Source organism: Brachionichthys hirsutus, chromosome 1, assembly GCF_040956055.1.
Source record: "Brachionichthys hirsutus isolate HB-005 chromosome 1, CSIRO-AGI_Bhir_v1, whole genome shotgun sequence".
Classification (NCBI taxonomy): Eukaryota; Metazoa; Chordata; class Actinopteri; order Lophiiformes; family Brachionichthyidae; genus Brachionichthys; species Brachionichthys hirsutus.
In genome coordinates, this window is record NC_090897.1 from 6,764,682 (window position 1) to 6,785,751 (window position 21,070).

At 41.1% G+C, this 21,070-nt stretch overlaps 3 protein-coding genes across 4 annotated transcripts; 1 reads left to right on the forward strand and 2 right to left on the reverse strand.

Annotated features, from left to right (window-relative positions):
• Positions 1–2,876: 2,876 nt before the first annotated feature.
• Positions 2,877–7,278, forward strand: styx (serine/threonine/tyrosine interacting protein). Its single transcript, XM_068760417.1, has 11 exons — positions 2,877–3,064; positions 3,701–3,733; positions 3,903–3,956; positions 4,056–4,153; positions 4,229–4,289; positions 4,389–4,425; positions 4,499–4,538; positions 4,721–4,771; positions 5,074–5,146; positions 5,747–5,840; positions 6,720–7,278. The coding sequence occupies exons 1-11, from the start codon at positions 3,005–3,007 to the stop codon at positions 6,791–6,793; spliced, it is 675 nt and encodes a 224-aa protein (XP_068616518.1). The 5' UTR covers positions 2,877–3,004; the 3' UTR covers positions 6,794–7,278.
• Positions 7,279–7,603: 325 nt separating this feature from the next.
• On the reverse strand, positions 7,604–11,508 carry gnpnat1 (glucosamine-phosphate N-acetyltransferase 1). 2 transcript variants are annotated; one of them, XM_068741045.1, is made up of 6 exons: positions 11,409–11,508; positions 10,472–10,635; positions 10,254–10,316; positions 9,239–9,366; positions 9,030–9,091; positions 7,604–8,850 (listed from the first exon to the last, which is right to left on the reverse strand). In XM_068741045.1, the coding sequence occupies exons 2-6, from the start codon at positions 10,623–10,625 to the stop codon at positions 8,703–8,705; spliced, it is 555 nt and encodes a 184-aa protein (XP_068597146.1). In that variant the 5' UTR covers positions 10,626–10,635; positions 11,409–11,508; the 3' UTR covers positions 7,604–8,702. The 2 variants fall into 2 exon arrangements, with proteins under 2 accessions (XP_068597146.1, XP_068597154.1); XM_068741053.1 differs by lacking the exon at positions 11,409–11,508 and having other exon boundaries at positions 10,472–10,637.
• A 670-nt stretch (positions 11,509–12,178) lies between these two features.
• LOC137893579 (E3 ubiquitin-protein ligase AMFR-like) lies at positions 12,179–19,782 on the reverse strand. Its single transcript, XM_068738994.1, has 13 exons — positions 19,543–19,782; positions 19,361–19,453; positions 19,060–19,224; positions 17,691–17,843; positions 16,925–16,965; positions 16,518–16,650; positions 16,273–16,406; positions 15,775–15,885; positions 15,332–15,528; positions 15,128–15,231; positions 14,439–14,573; positions 14,105–14,295; positions 12,179–13,609 (listed from the first exon to the last, which is right to left on the reverse strand). The coding sequence occupies exons 1-13, from the start codon at positions 19,780–19,782 to the stop codon at positions 13,435–13,437; spliced, it is 1,872 nt and encodes a 623-aa protein (XP_068595095.1). The 3' UTR covers positions 12,179–13,434.
• Positions 19,783–21,070: the final 1,288 nt, after the last annotated feature.

The window sequence follows — 21,070 nt, forward strand, 5'->3', positions numbered from 1 at the left end:
GTTTATGTAGCCTTCTGCTGTTTGATTAACATCTTATCCAAACTTGTTTGTTGTTTCAGAGAATCTGATCATATGGAAGCCTTAATTTCTACCAAAAGAAAACTGTGATTGGTTTATTTTCAAAATCGTGTAGTGTAAAATTCACTAATGTGCTACTGTGGCCATTTTTTTAAAACCTTTATTACATCTCAATTAGAATTAAATCCTGTGGACATAGTATCATAGTTTGATACTGAAAAACAACATTATTTATTCTCATTATCTCCCATTCAAGTTGTTGTATGTGAGACACATGAGGATAGAAGCAAGCATAGCAAATGTCTGTCATCCGGTACAAGAATGAACAATCTGACAAGAATTGAAACGTCTGTAAAGAACCTGAATGAGAGACGATCAACTAAACAGGTGAAACCCACATGAGACGTGCAGAAATAATACATCAGGGCGGCACGGTGGCGCAGTGGGTGGCGCTGTTGCCTCAAAGCAAGACGTGTGAGGACTTTGCTTGTTCATCCCATCTCTCCGGGGGAGTACTTTGACATTATCATGAATCTCTCAGTAAATAAGTTGTAAGTGTTATCAAGAACGAAACATTTAGTGCATGTGTTTGATTTATTGTAAGAGTTGATGGTGCCTGATGTGCTGTGACATCTTTTATGGCTTTGGATTAAAGAGTCTGAATTAATCAAGCTTATCTGCAGAGATGTCTCTGCCATTATTTAATTAGAATCATAAATCAAGAGGTAACTATGCTATTTGAAGAATTACTTACCAATATCATACAGCCAGAGTAAAGGTTGGGGGTTAAGGAGTCTCACGGCAACAATTTTCATCCATTCATTTTCATAACTGCTTAGCCAGTGTAGGATCATGGGGAGCCCGAGCATATCCCAGCTGACACCGGGTTGGAGGCGGGGCAAACCCCGGAGAAGCTGCCAGTTTATTGCAGGGTTATATGAAAGACAGCCAGTGGCACTCACATTCATGCCTGTGGGCACTTTTCTGTCAACAGTTGGCCTATATTTGCATGTTTTTGATGGTGGAAGTAGGACAGGAAGCTGGAGAACAGAGAGAGGGCCCATGCAGGACCCATGGGGAGAAGATGGAAACTTCACACAGAAAAGTGGATTTGAACCCAGGACCTTCTGGTGATAAGGCTACCAACAGTTCCACAGGGCTTTCAAGAACACATTTTCAATTTCCATGTTTTAAATGTATTTGTTATTTTATCTTGAGTGTGTAGATGTTGTGCTGCGGCGCCCAGAAAAAGCCCAGCTGGGGTCAAATCTGTTATTCTTCGGATCCCAACAGTGATTAATGTTACCATGCAACTGCAAAAATAAAATGTTATGCATATAAGAAGCCATGAAGATGTTCTCGCTGTATGTCCCTCAATTATTGATCGTCTTAATAATAATAGTAATTTAATGATTTGAAAAGGTATTTGATTAATAAATTAGTAATAGATAAATTTTTATATTTTACAAATGGATGTTATACCTTCTAAAGCTTTTCTGACATTGATAAGCAGAACACTGCTTATCAGTGTTTGAACAGGAGCAGTAGTGAAATTATTTGTGGCCACCCTAAAACGTTTAAGCTTTATTTACAACATTTTCACCACTTTTTCTCGCCGAGGTTGTGCTAACCAAAGGTAAACTGAAGTCATATAACAAGTTCAGCAAAAACAGATTGATCTGGGTTGAAACCGTTTTTAAAGTACACAAACATACAAGCCTTTGGTGAGCGTTTCTGCTGTAAGGTTGCATCTCCCTCTGATCCGTAGAATAAAGTGCCTGCTGCTTGTGAACTCAGATCACAAATGCTACACGATCACGAGAAAACATGCAGAGGAGACGTGTAAAATGTATTCCTGCTCACTGATTTAGTCGATGGAATTTTATTCTCTTATTATCCGTCATTGCTGAAGTGATGATAAATCAAAGACGGCTGATACAGAAGGATGGGGACTAAGAAAATGAAGTGGACTGGACAGAGATTCGAGGAATGAGAGACATGATGAGGAGGAGAAGATAAAAGCTGAAAGTATTCAGTATGTGAGCGTGCTGATTAAGAAGCTAATCAGCATTTAGATTATCAGACTTCATGCATATTTCAGGTCGAGCTGTGCTTTGTGCACAGCTGAGCACTGGAACGTACCAGAGCAGCACAACACACATTGTCTTCAAAGTGGGAAGTCTTTTAGCACATAGTTATACTGCACAAGTTAAACTCCTTGTGATATTTTGCCAAGTACAATCTAAAAGTATTGCTCAAACCATGCTTATTATATACTTTCAGCCAGTGATACAGTTTCACTAATGTACAATTCACAAAAAAATGACAATATCTGGAAAATTAGCATTTTATTTTATGTATGACAATACATAAAATTGCCTGATCACCTGATCTAGTTTTAGTTTATTTATTGATTTCTTTTTAAACAAGTTGTGTGAATGTAAAACCTCACTCTCAGGACTCTGCTTTGAATGCAATTGGTGCTGATAAACTCATAAACTCAATCATGTTTAGATATGATACCTTAGAGCATCCGCTACAAAATTGGCATTGTATAAATAAAAAAATATTAACCATAATAAGAAACCAACTAAATGACATCATATCAGCTAGATCAATAGTTAAAATTCCCCGAGCCAGCCTGGCTGTATCAATATTTTCATAGCAAGTAGTTTCCTCATTGTTCAAGTTGTATCGACGATAGCGGAGGTCTGTGCTCTGGGAGGCCACGTCATCGCCTCTTTCTACCGTGCACTGCACAACCCGACCGACAGAGGTCGCTGCCGCGGCAACCGTTTCCTTTATTTCACGAGTTCTGTTCGCCAGCTGTTGTGAAGTCACGTGACATATCTGTCAGGAGGCAGCATGGCGGACATGCATGCGGAGCCTCGAAACAAATCTCATCGGTTGTCCAGGTAACCCCAGTGCGTGAAACATCGACACCGCGCCCAGAGCAGCGGCCGGCGGTGCGCGAACCGACGGCAGCATGGACGAGGACAACAAACTTCAGTTCCCGTCACTGCCTGGGACTAAGGAGGACCTTCTGGTGAGTTAGCCGACGTGGCTAATCTGCGCTAGCCTCCACTCCTGTCTCGGTGTCTGGGAGCTCAAATGTGCTGCGCTCGTCCAGGGAGTGTGTTTTAATACTTCAGTGTCAGGAATCAGGATGTCTTTGTTTGCTTTTGCTAGCACTGACGAGCCAAATGCTCGCGTCTTTAGCCAGACATCATGTACAAAATTCAGACGCGGCTCTGTCTTTCCCATCAATAGCACGGGTTGTGTGTGTGTATGTGCACATAAAGCTAGGGTAGTTCTTGCCCTGTGAACGCTGCGATCCGTATTCTTGTTGCTTATTTATTTATTTATTTTACTTTATTAACAGAAAAAAAACAAATATAAGTAAAAAGGCAATTGTTGCTTATTAACGTCTATTTCATCACTTAACAGAAACAACCCCCCGAAACCGTCATCGTTATAAATTCCTCAGACAACACTGCAGGTTTTTGCACAATCGGTAATTAGTCGCCATCAACACTGATCAGAGGAGTAATCCTCCTCCTTATGGACTGGTGCATTCTAGAGGCGTCGTGCTGCAGGTTTTCAGCCCCTCTCCAGTGATGTTGGGAGGATCCCACCACGGTCCGAGCCCAGCACGACATAACATATTTTGTCTTTTTTACAGGACTGGGCTTATCCAATGAGACGAGATATGCAGGTGAGTAAAAATAAGTGAAAATAATTGTGTTAAATTAAAGGTTATAACTTATAATGCAGAATACATGCTGAATGGCAACAATGTGTTCACAAAGGCGCTTCGTATCCCGTCCCTCTTTACCTTAGTTTAATTCTACTGTTCTTATTTGTGATCTGCTCTTTATTTCCAGGAGATATTACCAGGACTGTTTTTAGGTCCCTACTCGGCGGCGATGAAGAGCAAGGTGACTTCTTTTTTTTTTTTTACAAAAATGTTAACTGTTGGCACTTGGAGACAGTTTCTCATGTAGATCATATCGCTTGCTGCATTTCTCGTCGTCTAGATGCCAGTGCTCGAGAGACAGGGCATTACGCACGTTGTGTGTGTCCGCCAAGACATTGAAGCTAATTTTATCAAACCGAATTTCCCTCATACGTTTAGGTAAGTAAGAACTCTTCTTTCTTCTCATTCGGTGTCTCGTTAAACCATGAACTAATCAGCGTTGTACCCTTGCAGATACCTTGTGTTGGATATTGCTGACAATCCAGTGGAAAACATAATCCGATTTTTCCCTACTGTGAGTTACAAATCACTCTGTAATCATTCCATTGATTGAATGATGATGGTGCATTTGCATTATGCCTGTTTGCCACTTAATACATTTTCTTCCCAACAGACTAAAGAATTTATCGATGGCTCCTTAGCCACAGGAGGTATGTTGTTTTTCATATTTAAAATTAGAAGAGCTAAAATTCCCGTTAAGCAGATCTTGTCTTGCTCTTTTAGGGAAGGTGCTGGTTCATGGTAACGCAGGAATATCAAGAAGGTAAATGTCGTCTCGTTTGATTATATCTGTTCTGAATTTCCATTTCATACAGGTTAAGGCTAAGTTTAATTTAGTATCTTTGGATATTGGATCTAATAATTTACTCGAATAGATTTTATTACAGAGCTGCAAAGTCTTCATTGCCGCTGAATGTAAAAGCTGGGCTTCCTTCATTGTTTCAGTGCTGCCTTAGTAATCGCATACCTAATGGAAACATTTGGGATGAAGTACAGGTGAGCTTTATTCATTTGCTCTGGAGGTTTTTTTTTCTGCATTCATATCAAATCACGGGTTGTATTTTACCCCGATAGAGTACAAGGTTGGGCAGATTTAATTAGCGTCGGTGTGAGTCGACCTTTATGTGCTGCCTTAAATCTATTTCACACGCTGTCTTTTTGAATCATGGAGAGAAGCTAAATGAACCCGCTGTGTGTGACGGTGTGCAGGCATGCTAAAGTTTCATCGCTCACTGTAGCCACTGAAGTACTGTGTAAAGCACATATTTTTTTGCAGCTGAATATTATTCATTCTGTAGGGAGGCCTTCAGCTACGTTCAAGAGAGGAGGTTCTGCATCAACCCCAATGTGGGCTTCGTGCATCAACTCCAGGTAAGTCTTCGTTAAAGACGCAGGATTCTCACCGGTCCACATGAGAACCCGACCAGCGAGTGCACGTTCCAAAATCATTCCACAAAGCTATTAATACATGCACTGCCTCTAGCGCTAGGCTAGCATATGTCTGCTCAGTGCTGCAAATGATTGAGCATCTAAACTTTCCATTGACTCTAAAAGGATAATCATGAAATACGGGATATGAGCGGTATTGTGTGCAAGCTCGCATTGTATTTGATTATGAAATGGGCTGAATCAGATGTTGTCTTGTACAAATAGTCATTATTCCTACTCTGGTTGTATCTGATTGGCTGCAGAGCTCACTTCAGGATGGCGTGTATTATTTATCCACTGACTGCAGTGTAATTAGGAATGTCCGTTCATGTCATATAAATTATTGCCAGCATGCGTTTGTGTACATAAGCGACACAAGTGTACACAAACAAAGAAGAATGAAATGTGACTAATGGTGTAAGGCGTGTTGGGTGTTCATGTACCGTAGTTTAGATTTGTCTGCTGTTCCAACAGCGGACTGAACGTCCTGTTGTTGCACATTACCTACAAAAAGAAGCCGTAATAACGAGTCTGCTTTGCTAGGAATACGAAGCGATCTACCTAGCCAGGCTGACCATTAAAATGATGACGCCGATGCAGTTGGGCCGGTCCTTCGCCTTACAAGCTGGGATGCCAGGTTGGTATATGAAGTCCCCCAGTCCTGCTTTGTCACACCACTTTTAGAACTTCTTGGTGACATGAAGAGGAGACTGTTTGTGCTTGGTGTTAAAACTAAGAAAACACCAAGTTGGGAAATGGAAGGTGAGACCTTTTTAGTGTCTAAAGCCAGAATTCAGTCCGGTGCTTTCGAGACTGGGTTGACTGCCATCAATTTGGTTGGAGCCGGATTAGCATTGGTTTTCAGTGTAGGCGAGCTGCACATTTGCACAACGCAGCTCCTCCCTTATTTATCATTGAGTCGGTGTCTAGCTTTACAGCAAATACCATTTATTGATCTTGGCTTTTCAAACATTTGATTACCTTTATAAACTTCATTTTGATCTTGCAGTGATGTACAAATTAGAGAATGCATCACAGGCAGTTTCTAAGCGGCATAAAAACATCACTAACATTTTACCATGTGAAAATGAAGATTTTCAGTTTTTTTAATGAACCTCTAAATGCGGTGTATGAATTCAGTCCATTTTTTTTATACGTTTGTGCAAATACAAGTGTGTTTACACTTTTTTCAAACATTTATTAACAGTTAAATTTTGACCGGAGGCCAGCAGGAATTGGAAGTATGGGTGTGATTCATTTGTAAAACTAAATGACACTACAGCAACCAATGCAAACCATCATCTCAACAAGCACTAAGACAAAATAGCCTTGTTATTTTGAGGACATTTTTGGTGGTGGCCAGAAAAACAGTTGGTTATATTTTCAATAAAGTTATCTTTCAAAGTAATGAATCTCTCAACATACTTTGAAAATAACCTATCCAACATTGGCCACAAAGGGGAACTCACATTTTCTTCTGTGCAACATGTCCAGTTATTCTGCGTTTCTTCATCAGGAAGCCGTAAACGCAGCCTGGAGGAGGAAGAGGACTTCGGAGCAATGCAAGTCACAGCAGCACAGAATAGATGAGCTTTGCCTTTATTTAGCTGTGTGGTGCATTTTTGCTTTTTTTTTTTTTACATTTCTAATGGGATTAAAAATGTAAATATTTGAACATTTTCTAAGGTAAGGGGTTCGAGTAGGTGGGGTCGCCCATGTCTGAGACATGGAGGACTAATTGGGATTGGGCAAATTTGATAACTTTTTTTTCCCTTGAACTGTATGCACTGATGGAAGATTTTTTGCAGTTTTATAGTATTTAAAGCATTTTGCATTTGCAGCGGGACAGTATTGCAATAATGCACTTTCGATACTTGAATTTGTGTAGAAGGCCAGACTAGGGCAGTCGGCAAAAGGGAAAATAGCCAGGCGGTCGCCTAGCGGAGGACGTGAGAAGAATAGCTAATGCCTTTAATTTGGCAGCATAGAATTAAGAACTAATATCAGGCTTAATGTGGAGTATTAAGGAATGGAAAAATGACTCGCTGCTTAATAAAAGAGGTCTGACTGTTGAAGCTGTGGTTTTTATCGTGATGCAATACTGTGCATCCCAACTTTACTTCTGGTATTGGGTTTATAAATATTAATATTCAGAGTTCAGTTCTCGACTCAAATTAGTTTAAATGTTTTTGTATTCATTAAACCCTTATTGCTGTGTCATTTAAATCACCTCCTGCAGGGCTGCAGATTCTTAGGCTTCATTACTCTACAAAGTACTTTTGAGTTCTTCAGGTACACGGAATACAAGCTGAAGTGATGCATTTGAATTGTGTGTAGAATTCGTTTTTGCAATACCTCAAAGAATGAAAACATGTTACACCATAGAATATTTAACGTAATTATATATCAGAATTATTCCATCAGACACCGCATATTTATGAAATGTAAATAAGATTTAATGTACAAGTCATTGCCATCCATTTTCTATCGCAATGTTTTCATTCCTTTCACAACTGTTGATCAAATTTCATCCATCACCCAAATACAAAAAACATTTAACATTAATGTTCCACCACAAAACATCTTGCCTGGCCCAAAAAAAAAAAAAGTTGCGTACTGCATTTGCTTGGCAACGTTTCGATAAGCTTCTGCAATGCCACAGTATTTATTGCTTTCATTTTTCACCAAGATCTTGTATTAATGGTATTCTGACCGCCGCACAAAGCCGCCTCCAGCACATCCGAAAGTTCCTCAACGAGGTTAAGACGTCTCCGCCCTGAACCTGAGTCTGATGAAACCCGGCATTGTCATCTTGGAATACGCCCGTACCACCAGGGAAGAAGAAAAGAATCCATCGATGGAATAAGATAGACATTCACTTTATTCAGGAAGTCAAATAAATTGTTCCCAGTTGAACGATAGGATCACCCATCTAGTAAATTATCTAATACGTTAAATTCACAAATCTTTAATAGAAATATTGATCATTCAAACAGTCTTGGCTTATTTATTGCATCATGTCAACTGATAATTATAGTTGTACACATTCACCAGCTATTTGGCAGGGATATCATACAAATGCAGACAAATTGGAAATAATCTATTTCAATAAACAACTGATGTTCTGAGGACTCGTTAATGCGTGAATCTTTGATCATGATAGAAAATGCATCCCTCTTTCATGTTTAATAGTGAGGGGATTATTGCCTGGAATAAATAGTAGAAATACTTTACTTTGGATTATTAACTTCCTTTGGTCCATCTTGATTTTCCCACATACCCATTTTAATAAGTCATTCGATTTACAGTAACATCCTTCCGGGGAGGAGGAGGATGATGATGATGGAGCTTAATCCCTGAAGGTATCCAGGGTTAGCCAAGGTGCACAGCATTTATGTTTACTGAAGTCAGAGCTCCCATTGCTGACGGTGTCCCCCTTTGATGTCAGTGGCTCTGTGGTCCGCGGCACCAGAAGGAAGGTCGGACGCTGCCGTCGTCCTCAATCGAAGAACCGACACTGCATGTAAGTTTCACTTGAGGGGTCGTAGCCACATTTTTGGTAGAAAGCCACGTTTTGCGGCGCACATTCCAGCGTGATTTTATAGCAGTTCAGTTTCTTACTAAGAAGAGTGAGAGTTGAAACTAACCTAGGAGGGGAAACAAAGGAAGACTGAAATGAGCACAAATCTCAAGAATAATGTTCATGTCTGTGGGAACGAGCCAAAACGAAGGCTGGCCGTCTTTACACGTGGGTCACACGACACGAGTCCGGGCATCAAGACCTGCCGTGTAAAGACAGCGAAAGGCTTGCAGAGGGTCCACTCACAGTTTGCCGAGCTGCTTCCCTCTGCACATGTCACTGACGACCACGTCCTCCACTCGACCTCTCTACGAGGAAGACGCCACGTCATTTCCGTGTCGATGCCAAATCAATCGGGTTTTTTTTAATCATTAACTAGAAACGCTAAGTGTATTTTTGGATTCAGAAAACACAGATTTTGCAGATTGCACATTGCATGCTGGGATGTCACTGACCTTGGCACAGGAGTGGATGAACTTGTGTTCCGTCATCAACGTGGCCGTGGCAACAATCTGTGCCAGATTTGTGTCCTCCACCACAACGACATAATAGTCCCCCGTCTTCTTCATGTGTTCAAACTTCTCTGCAATCAAACAGACGTTTATTTTTTGACTCCCAGGAGATATTTTATTACACGCTTTTGCACAATAAAGTAATTTTAAAAAGTAATTTAAATGTATTTGTCACACGTGACTAAAAACAGTTTCAGAACAGAAACGGGGGGAAGGGGGGGGGGGGGTGTATATGAGAGAATTCCACGGCTGGGGCAACATGACCGGGATCATGCCATTGGCATGCTGGAGGCGGTGGAGTCCGTCAGACAAATCGCCAAGGCAGTAAATGCTGTGTTGCCACAGAAACAGTGACAGACTGCCCACGCTCCACGCTCTTAGTAACCACCCAGAGTCCAAACCCAGACACTAAATGAACGACGCTCTACGAGTCAGGATGGACTTTACACCACAATCCGGTGAGCCCCACCTTAAACCTATAGAGACATGATATCTGATCCATTTTGGCGAGTGCAACAACAGGAACATCCTCCACGGTTCAACAACTCCCGAGGCCTGTTTCACAAATCTATCGGGGCTTGAGCAGCTCCATAAACCTGAATCCGAGCGCCAGACAGACTATTTCTATCCGGGTGCAGCATGCCATCTTTAAGCAGGCAGAGACCGGTCCTGGAAGCAAAGAGAATACTCGAGGTGTTGAGCTGATGAAGTGATATTTGAACTTAAACATATGGTAACTTGGATACGGAGAGGAAGTCTGACAGTAAAAGAACCACCAAATGATGCCTGAAACACAGCAGCTTCATGTGTCCCTCTTGTGATCTATATTTGTGTTTTGTTTTTTAATCCAATCCATGTCCAATTTTAAAAACTGAGTGTCATTTTCCTATAAAATGGTGTTAAAGATAAATCGATAGATAGATAGAAAACCAATAACTTTATTTTAAACCATGCTTACTAGTGAACTGTTCCGGTGTGACGTCGCCTGCCTTCGTGAGTTGAGATAAAACCTTGAAATATCCTGGAAAATAAAACAAACGAAAAAAGTGACATTGAAAAATCTGGGCTATTCCTAATCCAGGAACAAACGTTTGGCATAATCTACCAACCGCATCTGAATATTTGTCTTCGGAGACTACGAATGAGGAGCGGGTCTGTAACTGTAAACAGACTCACCCCTGTTGAAGTCTGCCATACAGAGCGGCCTGAGCACCAGGTCGTCCCCGGGGCTGGACGCAGAGATGGGGGGAGAGAAAGAGGCCGCGCTGCTGCTCCAGTCCAGCTCCTCCAGGAGGGAGGCCTCAAAAAGCGGCGTCTCGTCCAGCAGCATTCCGAAAGCTCTGTTTAAAAACACAAGCACAGAATCCGATATGTGCACGCCCACAATGTTTGTTTGCCAAAGACTAAAATCACAACAGTTAATAGAAAGGTGTACTCTAATGTATATCATATGCAGTACTTACTGGAAATACACTGTTTCTTATAAACACTTCATTTTGACAAATAGTATTTCACCTGGTAACACACCCAAACGACAGTTGGACCCTCCTACGCCGGCCGCACTTTGGGTCAATGCCGGATTTGAGCAATCACTAGGACCTCCTTTCTAGGATGCAGTCCAGGACGTGTAACGTGAGACGCGTACATCCCCATAGGAAGAGCGACGTGTAACCTGTGGTTCCCATGGCAACGAAACACGGAACACACCTATGGTTCCCAGGGCAGCAAAGCACGGAACACTTGTTATCTGTGTTTTTTTTTAATTGGACCATTGTGTCTGCAATAAAGATTTGATTGATTGACTTTTCCAATGTTCGCTTCCCGATCACCGAGCAGACAGGACGAACACAGTCTGGGTACATCAGGTATCGGGCTCACCTCCCGCAGCAGCGCGTTAGAGTCGAGTTCAGTTAAATCCGTTTCGCTCGGTTGGCTGGTGAAACTTTCGTAGAAATGATTGTTCCGGCGTAGCGAACTGGTGACACCGCCACGTCGGACACGTTTTCCTATCACAGTGAAACAGCCCAGCTAGCGTGCGAGCCGGGCTGCGCTAATGCTTTCAGGTAGCCCGCCATGCTACGCAGCTACTTAGCTACTTAGCTCATGTACTTACCGCTATTAAAACACACATTCAGGAGGTCGCCCGGCTAATGTCCGGCTAATGTTCACCGACCAGCTCGAATCTGGGTAGCCGGCAATGGTTGGCCCCTCCCACTGAACGCTGGCGCTTCCTCGCTCGAGTCTTGCTGTTCAGGCACAACTAGCACTGCTCTTTAGCGCCACCCACTGCTCTGGCTGTTCAACTCATCACGGCAATAGTTCATTTCTGTCTCTTCTCTTTGTTTCAGGGTGTTTTATGTTAAAGATGATAGATCTATGATCTTACCACCGAATTTCATCCAGATCAGATTCTGATTTCGGATAATGTTGCGATACAAATAAAGAAAAATCCCGATTTCCCCCTTTTACTTATAATGGAGACTTAAAAAAATAAAAAACATCTTGTAAATATGCATTAAATTCACTCACAAAAGAAATCAGTCACAAAGGGGTCCGATATGCATTATCGTTCAAAATGTCTTCTGGATCCGACCTAGAAAGGTTAGGAAAAAAAATAATGTGAACATTGAAAACCCCATTTACAGATTCAAAAATCAGTTTAAAATACACATCAACTCCAATCCACTTACTTTTCATGGTTGGCATCATGAAGTCAAGAAGTTCTGGTTACGTAGGGTAAGGCTTCATCATTGAAATGATTAACGTGGGCGGGGCTTGTCGTATGATTGGGACACACACACGGTTACCGTATTTTTAGTTATCTCTTTTTTCTTATTGACCAATGAACAGGTCTGTTTGACAAAGATTAAATGACTGTTTTGTTAAAAAGCTGTAGAAGCTGTTTTATTATTTTGTATTAACATACTTTACAAAAACTACATTTACAGAAATTACCCATAACTGAACCGTTCTTGATTTAGGCACAAAAATTACAGGAAAGCTCAGTTTAAAAATAGTTCAACTTTGATTAAATTAAGATTCATGAAAGATAACCAATGAATAGGAAGTATAACATGGACATCAAAGTGTGACCAGGGGAAAAAAAAAAACTAAAAACACACCAGTCTAATACATTTTGCATCCTGACTAAACTTAAAACACCCAGAGTTCAATGAAATAAAAACTCAGAAAGAAAACACTTCAGCATTTAGTGGAAGTTTGTGGTCTGCTCTTCGGGATATGGTAAATGACAAAAGCACTTGTTTAGACTCGTGCATATCTAATTGTAAACTGCCCCTATTTAAAACGATCGACAAATCACCAAATCCCAATCACAGTAATTAATGGAAAACATTTTCTTAGTAAACAGGAAAACTGCTCATGAATTAAAGTGAACCTAAGAAAGGAGACGCCCATTCCACACACACACAAAAAAACAATACACCCCTTTGTAGCCCGTCTGGCAAGGGAATGGAAAACAGTACAGGTGTATTTTGTTAAATAACAAAACACAAACTGTATGCAGTGGGTGACAGTACCCGTGTGGGTCAAAAACACTTCGTTTGCAGCATTTTTCTTTTTTCAGAAACATTCATATCTGACAGACAATACTAAAGTGACATTCTCTTACTGCAAGGTAAGAAATAAAAACTCTTTGCCAACACTAACTTCACAGTTGAAACTCAGAAAATAACATCAGGTGAGTTTCTTCATCCAGAATATCAGCTTCGAACACAACCGCAATAAAAAGTCGAATAAAAAGAAAGCAAGGCTATAAAGAGCTTTTTGCACGCTCTTGACCGACAGCCAGTCCCGATCATGGCAAGACACGGACTCCCTGCCCAAGCTGGTGGTACTGATGTGTGGCACGAATAGAGGATGATGCAAATGTGGATTTCTTGACTTGTACCCGTGAAGTTATAATATTTAGCAAATACTTTTCAATCAGTGAGGCGGAAGCCATTCATAATAGTCCCAAACTTACTCAGGCAGCCCAAAGGCCATGTATGCAATGCATTTTAATTACAATTTGAACAGGTGGTGACCACTGACGACAGCAACAGGAAGGGCGCTTTAAATAGCCGAGTCAGTGCCTTATAGGAGGATGATGATGATGATGATGAATAAAGCAATCTGTTTCAGGGTGCAGCGTCTTGTTGATTTTGCATGCGTCTCTCTGCAGCTGCTGCCATGGTTCTACGTCTCAGGGCAGCCAAGTTCACTTCTAGAACAGTGTCCTCCTCCAGTCCAAGCAAATCCTCATCCTCATCCTCATCCTCATCCTGATCCTCTGGGCTCTTAGTCAGATATTTCCTAATGGAACATAAAGGAGAAAAGGAGGCAATCACAAATGCTGTGCAACTGAATCTCAGCTCACAGACCGAGGCAAACTTGTCTCAAGGAGAAAAGACAAAATATTCTACACTCCCAAGTTGATACCAGAGATGCGAGCCTATTAAACGGCTTATAATTTGGATATGTTATTTATATTTTCATATGTAAAACAGCACTCAGGCACAATTGTTTTTGCCAGACACTGCTATGGAGTGTTATGGTGAGTGTAGGCTGAACCACTAAAGGACACGTTTAAACTTCAGACCAAAACAGTTTGCACTAAATGCTGTGTTTCTAGCCAAATGGTGCTGTAGAAACGTGCATAACCATTACTGGATATTTAATGAAAGGTGGGATTCTAAATATCTGGACATGTTTATCCATATACATTAAAAAAAAAAATATGTTGGAAAAACAAGTCAAGCATAACTTCCTATATGATTTAAAATAAATAAAGTTAGCTAGTGTACAAACCTGCGTGCCTGCTGGAGCATCTCTTCTTTCCTCTGCCTCAACATCTTCTGCCTTTCCTCAGATGACTTAGAGAAGCGACCTCCCCTCACCTCCATGCTTTCTGACTCACTGATGCCTTGCTCAGCTGCTCCGGTAGACCCTTCTTGTTCTTCTGGAGCTGGGTTGATTTGTGTAGGCCCACGCTCTATGGCCTGAAGAATAAAGACAGACAAAATAATTGCGGGCGAAACACTGACAGATTTGCTGGAGAAATCAGGAGTGTTCCGTTTTCTTAATGAATAAAAGTGAAATTATTGTTTTATCCATAATATAATTTAACTCCTATCTGGCTGACCTGCGTTGGGAAAGGCACCTGGATGCGTCCCTCCAAGATGTTGTCAGTGGTGACCTCCACAGAACGGGTCAAATGCAGGTCCTGCATCACCAGGTAAGAGGGCACCTGAGGAAACATCTCCTGGATCTGATGGGCCTAAGAACCAGAAAGGACATCAGAAGCAAGAGGAAAAGTGAGAAGAAGAGAAAGAAAGAACAGCAGTGAATGATCAATGGAAGAGTAAACTAGATATATCCTTAAATAGTTTATACTATTATAAATTAGAAATCAATTCATATTACAAAGAGTATTTTGCATAACATTCTTGGCATCTTTTAACAGATTGTCAACAAGCATTTACCAGGAAGTCAAAAGCACAACCTTGAAGATATTTTGAAAGAACGACTGCCTACTAATAAACAGCAAATTATTAAATAAAGCCAGCAGCAGCTTTACAAAGTATTAAACACTCAGAACGGCAAACAGGTCAGCTTCCTTTCATTAGTACCGAAACTAAAAAGTCACTACTTTCTGAGTAGACAAATATGAAAAACAAATACTCCTTGCCAATGGGGTTTAAATAAAATTAAAAAAACTTTCTGCAAATAGAGAAAAAATTAAGCATCAACTGCCGCCGTAAAATTGCTTTTCGTGTATAATTTGCTCATCAAACAATCAAGATTCTAATCCGGCTGTAAACACGAACTCACCATGGCCGTGAGCTGGGAGTTGTTGGCCTGAGTGATGCCCAAGATATTAGTGGTGTGCATGACCTCCACTGAGAAACTGGGCAGCCAGCTGGCAATCCGAGATCCTGCAAGAGAGTATAAGAGTTTCTGGTAAGAACAACTCAGATCTGATGGAAGGAAACTTCACAAGCAGATTCATCTCCGTTTCATTTCTGACAGACTCACCATCAAAGTGGAAGAAGTGATTGTGTTGGTTGATATGCGGTCTCGCATCGGCAGTTGGTCCTGCTGGTCCAACGTTGTCTTCCGAAGGCCCGCCCTGTGGCTGGCTCCTCGCTTGCTCACCTTCCCCACTGACATTTAAAGATGTCCGGCATGTTGGACAAGAAGTGTCCTGCTCAAGCCACGACCGTAAACAAGAGCTGGAGACACAAACAACTCACAAATGTTATGATGGTTTTGTCTAGAAAAGCGGTTCAGCATATTTTTGGGTTACTTAAAAAAACTATAAAGGTCTGTATGTCTTGCTGACTGCATTTTATTTATTTGATAAGCATAATAAATGTTTTCCAGGCAATGGAGCCAAATGTCAGTGTCACCATTAAACACTAAGATGGATCCCATCACACATAAACGCAAAATATACTGACTGGAAAAATCCAACATACTTGTGGAAGAGATGGCCGCACGGCAGTTTGCGCGCTGATAACATAGCATCCCAGCAGATGGCACAATCGTCATCATTAGCTGCCAGCTCCTCTGCAGTAGCAATTGCGAATCTACATAAAGTTCAGAATGCATACAAATAATGGTCAAATACGGAAAATACAAAACTTTGACAAGATATTATACCTTAATGGCAAATCTGTTGCATATTTGTCATCTTAAAAAGGGAAGTATTTTTGTTCACAAAAGCAATATCCAGAGCAAAAACTTTCCATTGGCCTTGTCCTGAAACAGTAATCAATTTGTCTGAATCCAGATATCTATCAAAACGTAATGGATTGTTTCTTGAACCACAAACTCTCAAAAAAAAAAAGAACAAAAAGAAGAAATCAGATAGCTGCTTTACTCAGAGAATTATTACCCAACAGGCAGACAAACCAAGCAAAATAATGAGTCAAAAATCAATAAGATTGAAAGGCTCAATCTTAATACACAATCACCTGGCCTCCATGTTGTTGATGACGCGAAGGTAGTTCTTGTGTCTGCGGACACGCCGCTGGACCTCGTGGAAGAGATACCGAAGCTGCATGAAGATAACCAGGCTTGCCATGGACAGCCAGATGTTCCCAAACAGCTGATGAGGAACAGATGGAAGCAAAAGATGAAAGATTAGAAAGATAACAGCACACTAAATTCTCGTTAGACCATAATGCCAACACCCCCCCCCCCCCACCTCCCGTCTTACGAGCATATGTATATGATGCAGAAGGTCCAGAAAGAGCATAGCCAGCTCCATGATAAAATCTGTGTAGTAAACATATGTTCCTTTGCTCTCCCAGGTTCCCGGATGCTTCAGGTCCCACAGGTGAATGGAATATCTGAGAAGAAGTTGTTTTTTCAGCATTGACAATTTTGAATTGTTACACATTGATTATGAAAGGAGAACTAGTTAACACAAACTACCTATAAATACAGGATTCATGAACACTGTGACTAGACTTTGTTTTTTCTATCCTAACCAACCTCCCTGGAACAAAGAGGCCTTTGACACGAGAGTAATGGAGCCGCGAGACAACAAATGGTGTCGCTACTATAACCCCTGGTTCTATATCAGCATGTACATGTGTAAAGAGACTTTAAAAACAGGCGTACCTTGTGATGACATGCCCTGTGCGCACAGTCACAAGCAGACACTGGGGAAAAAAAGGGATGCAGATAAACGACATGCAATAATTGTGTTCAATTTTCCATTAGGAAGTGTCCGATCGATGATTTTACAGTTCAGACCATCGCTACTTCCGAGAAGCGAGTTTGTGCATTCTGTGTTTACATGTTGGATAATAGCTACAACTGTACGTCTCCTGTGTTTAAAAAAAAAGCATTGCAGTGTCAAAAATATGCCAGAATAGGGAATTATCCTTGTTCTGGAATACTGTGGCTAAACTTCATAAAAGATTAAAGCTAATCAACAAATCGTGATCAGTATCTTCATGCACAGAGATCACATAACTTCATGCTACGGAAGCAGTTCTTCTCACATGAGCTGGTATTTCCTGTTTGTTATAATAAAGTATTATGCGTTGCAATCTGCATTCCCCCTTTAATCAGCTTGGGTATTTTGTTTAGTTGCTTCAAAAATACCAAGAATTTTGGTTTTTAATATCAAATAGAATCAACCAGACAGGACTCAAAGAGCCGGAACCCCACCAAGGCACCCCCAGTATCTCCAGTAGTACCTGTGTACCTACTGGAGAATAATACAATAATAGTCCCATGATCAATGGTGTCATTAGTTTGATAGTTATCCACGGAAGACAATATTTGACTACCAGCGCGTATAGTCAGGATCTTTTGAAAATAAGAAATATAAAACAAAGCCACGTTCACCTTAGTTAATTCTGGCCGAAGCGATTCTCACCTCTGCTGCCATAAATGACAGGGTGTGCATGCCGTAGGAAGCCCCCAGCAGGCCACAGACCACAGCCAGCCCACAGCACTCCAGCAGCAGGGAGAGCAGCAAGCACAGCACGCGCACATGGCTGTTCATGGGAGTGGAGGGTGAGAAAGACAGCTGTGGGGAAAGAAAATGGGTTTCAAGTGGATTGATTTGTAAAAAAAAAATGATCAGTCTGTGTTGTAAGATCAAAGGCTCACATTTATATTTATGTGATACCGTGATCAGTAAATCAAGCCGACTCGTCATTACTGTGATTTTTTTTTTTCCAGTTCTCACAAACTTATGATGCCGATTATTCTGGGATTTAAAGAATGCAATAATGTCAAAGATCACAAACTAATTTAGAAGTTCATGAAACGCAATGCTGCTAAACAAAAGCAGCATTCGTAACTTTATTGGAACGGTGACGTCTTCAGGAACGTCAGAAAGACGACGACTCTGATGAACTACATTATCAAAAGGTCTTTTAGACTGAAAACCCCCATAGTGACCAAGATGAGACGCATACCTATTCTATATACCATCTACATGGGAAACTGACAAGATCTACCTCTCGTAATTTAGAATATAACTTGGCTATTTGAACCTCATCTCAAGCTTCGTAAAGCAGGAAGGATGGCAGCCTAACTCAAAAAAACAACAAAATGCTGATTATAGTAAAAGCTGTGTCAAAGAGTCTCCATTTCAAACACAAAACACACCTGTTTACTTCAGGACACTAAGGGACACTTTAACTGCACCGAAAGGTGGAAATAATTTTCTAAAACACGAGACATTTGGAATCACATTACGTGTAAATAACATAACCCTGTTATATCTTATAATGTAGAGGAGATTATATCTGATATTTGCTTTCCCCAACACGCAGCTCACAACCTGATACAGGGACATGTCAATGTTGTGACTGAAGCTGCACCAGTAGCCTAGCATACCAGTGCTAGGAACTATTAATAGATGCAGATTTAAAGAGAGCACAGTTTCTCTCAGACTTTCTAGGTGCTTGAATCAGGTGTTGTCAAACGTTCGGCTTGCATTTACTTTCAGTCTTCGTGAGTAACTATACAGCTACACACAATGCGGAATCATGTTTACTGTATGGCAGTAATAAGAACTGATTTCAGACCATTTCCAATGAATGCATTCATGTAAGGCAGTGTCTCGGTCGGATTAAAAGAGCATTACTCTTCCGATATGTTTTCTTTATATCCTTAGATACTCCATATTTACAGGTCTTAACCATCAGCTGCTAAACAAAAATAATGACAAACGTTCAAAGCAGAAAGAAAACGCCACTATATATGAAAAATGTTGAGTAGTTTGGAAAACTCACATATTCAAACCGGTCTTTGCAAAGCTGCACCATGAGATGGAGAAAGACGAGGGCAGAGAACCACAAACACCACATGACCACCTCCTCGACCGTCTGCACGTTCAGAACTCCAAAGATGAAAATGAACTTGTAGAAGATGAAGTTCCAGAACTTATCTTTCAGGTGCTGGGGGATTTACACATATCAAACCAGATATATTCATTCGATTGGTCAAAATGTAAGTTGTGCTGTTAATTTACACAAATATGTAGAATTTAGTAAGCCCAGACATGAAATCAGCTCTAATTATTATTTAACTTACCTGCTTCTCGCTGACTCTGAGAGGGCCGAACACCACATACTGAATCATTTTAGCAAACAACATCAAAGAGCAGCAAAATGTGTTGACCAATGCCTAGAAAAGCACAGAGAATGGAGTTAGAATTCTTTTTTGGAACATCATCTTATCAAGCAATTCAAATTCTAAAACGGAACGACACTCACCCACACAAAGAGGCTGTCAGTGACCAGATACCACAAGATACCAGTCACCAGTTCTGTGTTACTAATGTCATTGTTAAGATACATGTAAGAGGGAGCTCCTGCTTCATCCAAGGCTCCATAACCCGGGTCAGTCACTGTGGTGTAGGCGCTGAAGACGCTGATAGCAAGCAAAGCCACGCTCAGTGCCGAGTAGGTCTGTAAGCTGGGCCAAGGAAACCTCTCCAAAAACAGCAGAGGCATTGCGGTTAACCGTCCCCGGCCGGATCCAGAAACTCAAGAAGCCTGAGGGCAGAAGAAGGTTATTTAGCAATGGCTAGAATTTGCTAAACTGAGATATGAGCCTTTTAATTGTTCTCTGGAAGTTGCACGGATAAGAATTGGTAAATAATCGTGGCCAATTCGCGTTTATGTAATTGAAGTGCCAGCTAGAACACGAGTGGAAGACTTTCACGCTAACTTTCCTTGCTTAGCAGGTTGTTAGCTCACCTTTTTTTTTTTATATAAGTTCAAAGCCAACGTCACGTCAACTCTAGCAGCTGCCGAGGGTTTATGTTGGCACCGAGTTAAACGACTCTGTTGAAGCAAGAACAATCAGATGAAAAGTAATAAACATACATATAGACAAACCGAGCTAACGCCAATACAATACAACAGCAGTGCTAATGCGAGCAAGAGTCTACGCCCCTGTTAGCCTTACCTAAGACTAGCTTACTTGACAGCTAAACAGCTAGCCATAATTCGTGCGCACAGGAGATTAAACTCACGGTAGCTAAGTAGCTAAGCACAGTTTGCGAGCACAGAAGATTGAGCTCATATTAAATTATCACTCACTGCTCGCCACAACTTTCTTTAAACTCAGTGTCCACGGGCCCGTCTTACGTTCAATGGCGTGAGTTCAGCTCAGCTGCACTGAGCGAACACCGTACTCGTCAACGTCGCTGTTTATTCCCCGGAATCGCCTCCTTCTCCTTCTTCTTCTGCTTCTCAAAGGGCAGTTCAGAGGTGCTATACCGCCACCGTCTGGAATCAGTGAACTCCTGCACTGTCTGGCGCAGGAGTTCCTTCAGACCTACTCATCATTCTTTCTGCCGGACATGAAGTATATTTCCTGTTACTAGCATAATATCTTGTGTAATACCATTAGCCCATCTATTATATTCTATCTATATACTAATTAATTGCGGATTATATCTACTCCATTTTAATTTCAATTAAATTACTTTTATTGCTTTGAAAAATTGATTTTAAAATAAGCATCACACATATCCATCTTCTGTGTTTCAACTGCTGCTGTATAAAAAAAATAAAATGATGAAAAACATCCCTAGACTACACACTTGCTTTTGCTCTTGCTTACAGGGATTGTAACCCCCGATTCTTTTAGATAACCTTAATCCTTTCTAATTGATGCACTGATTTAGACAGAGGAGATAGCAAGGAGTCAGGAATGCAACTACTCTAGTTCTGTGCTGTACAGTCATGGGCGCAGACCACGGCAACGCTTTAGAGTAGTTATCACAAACCACTT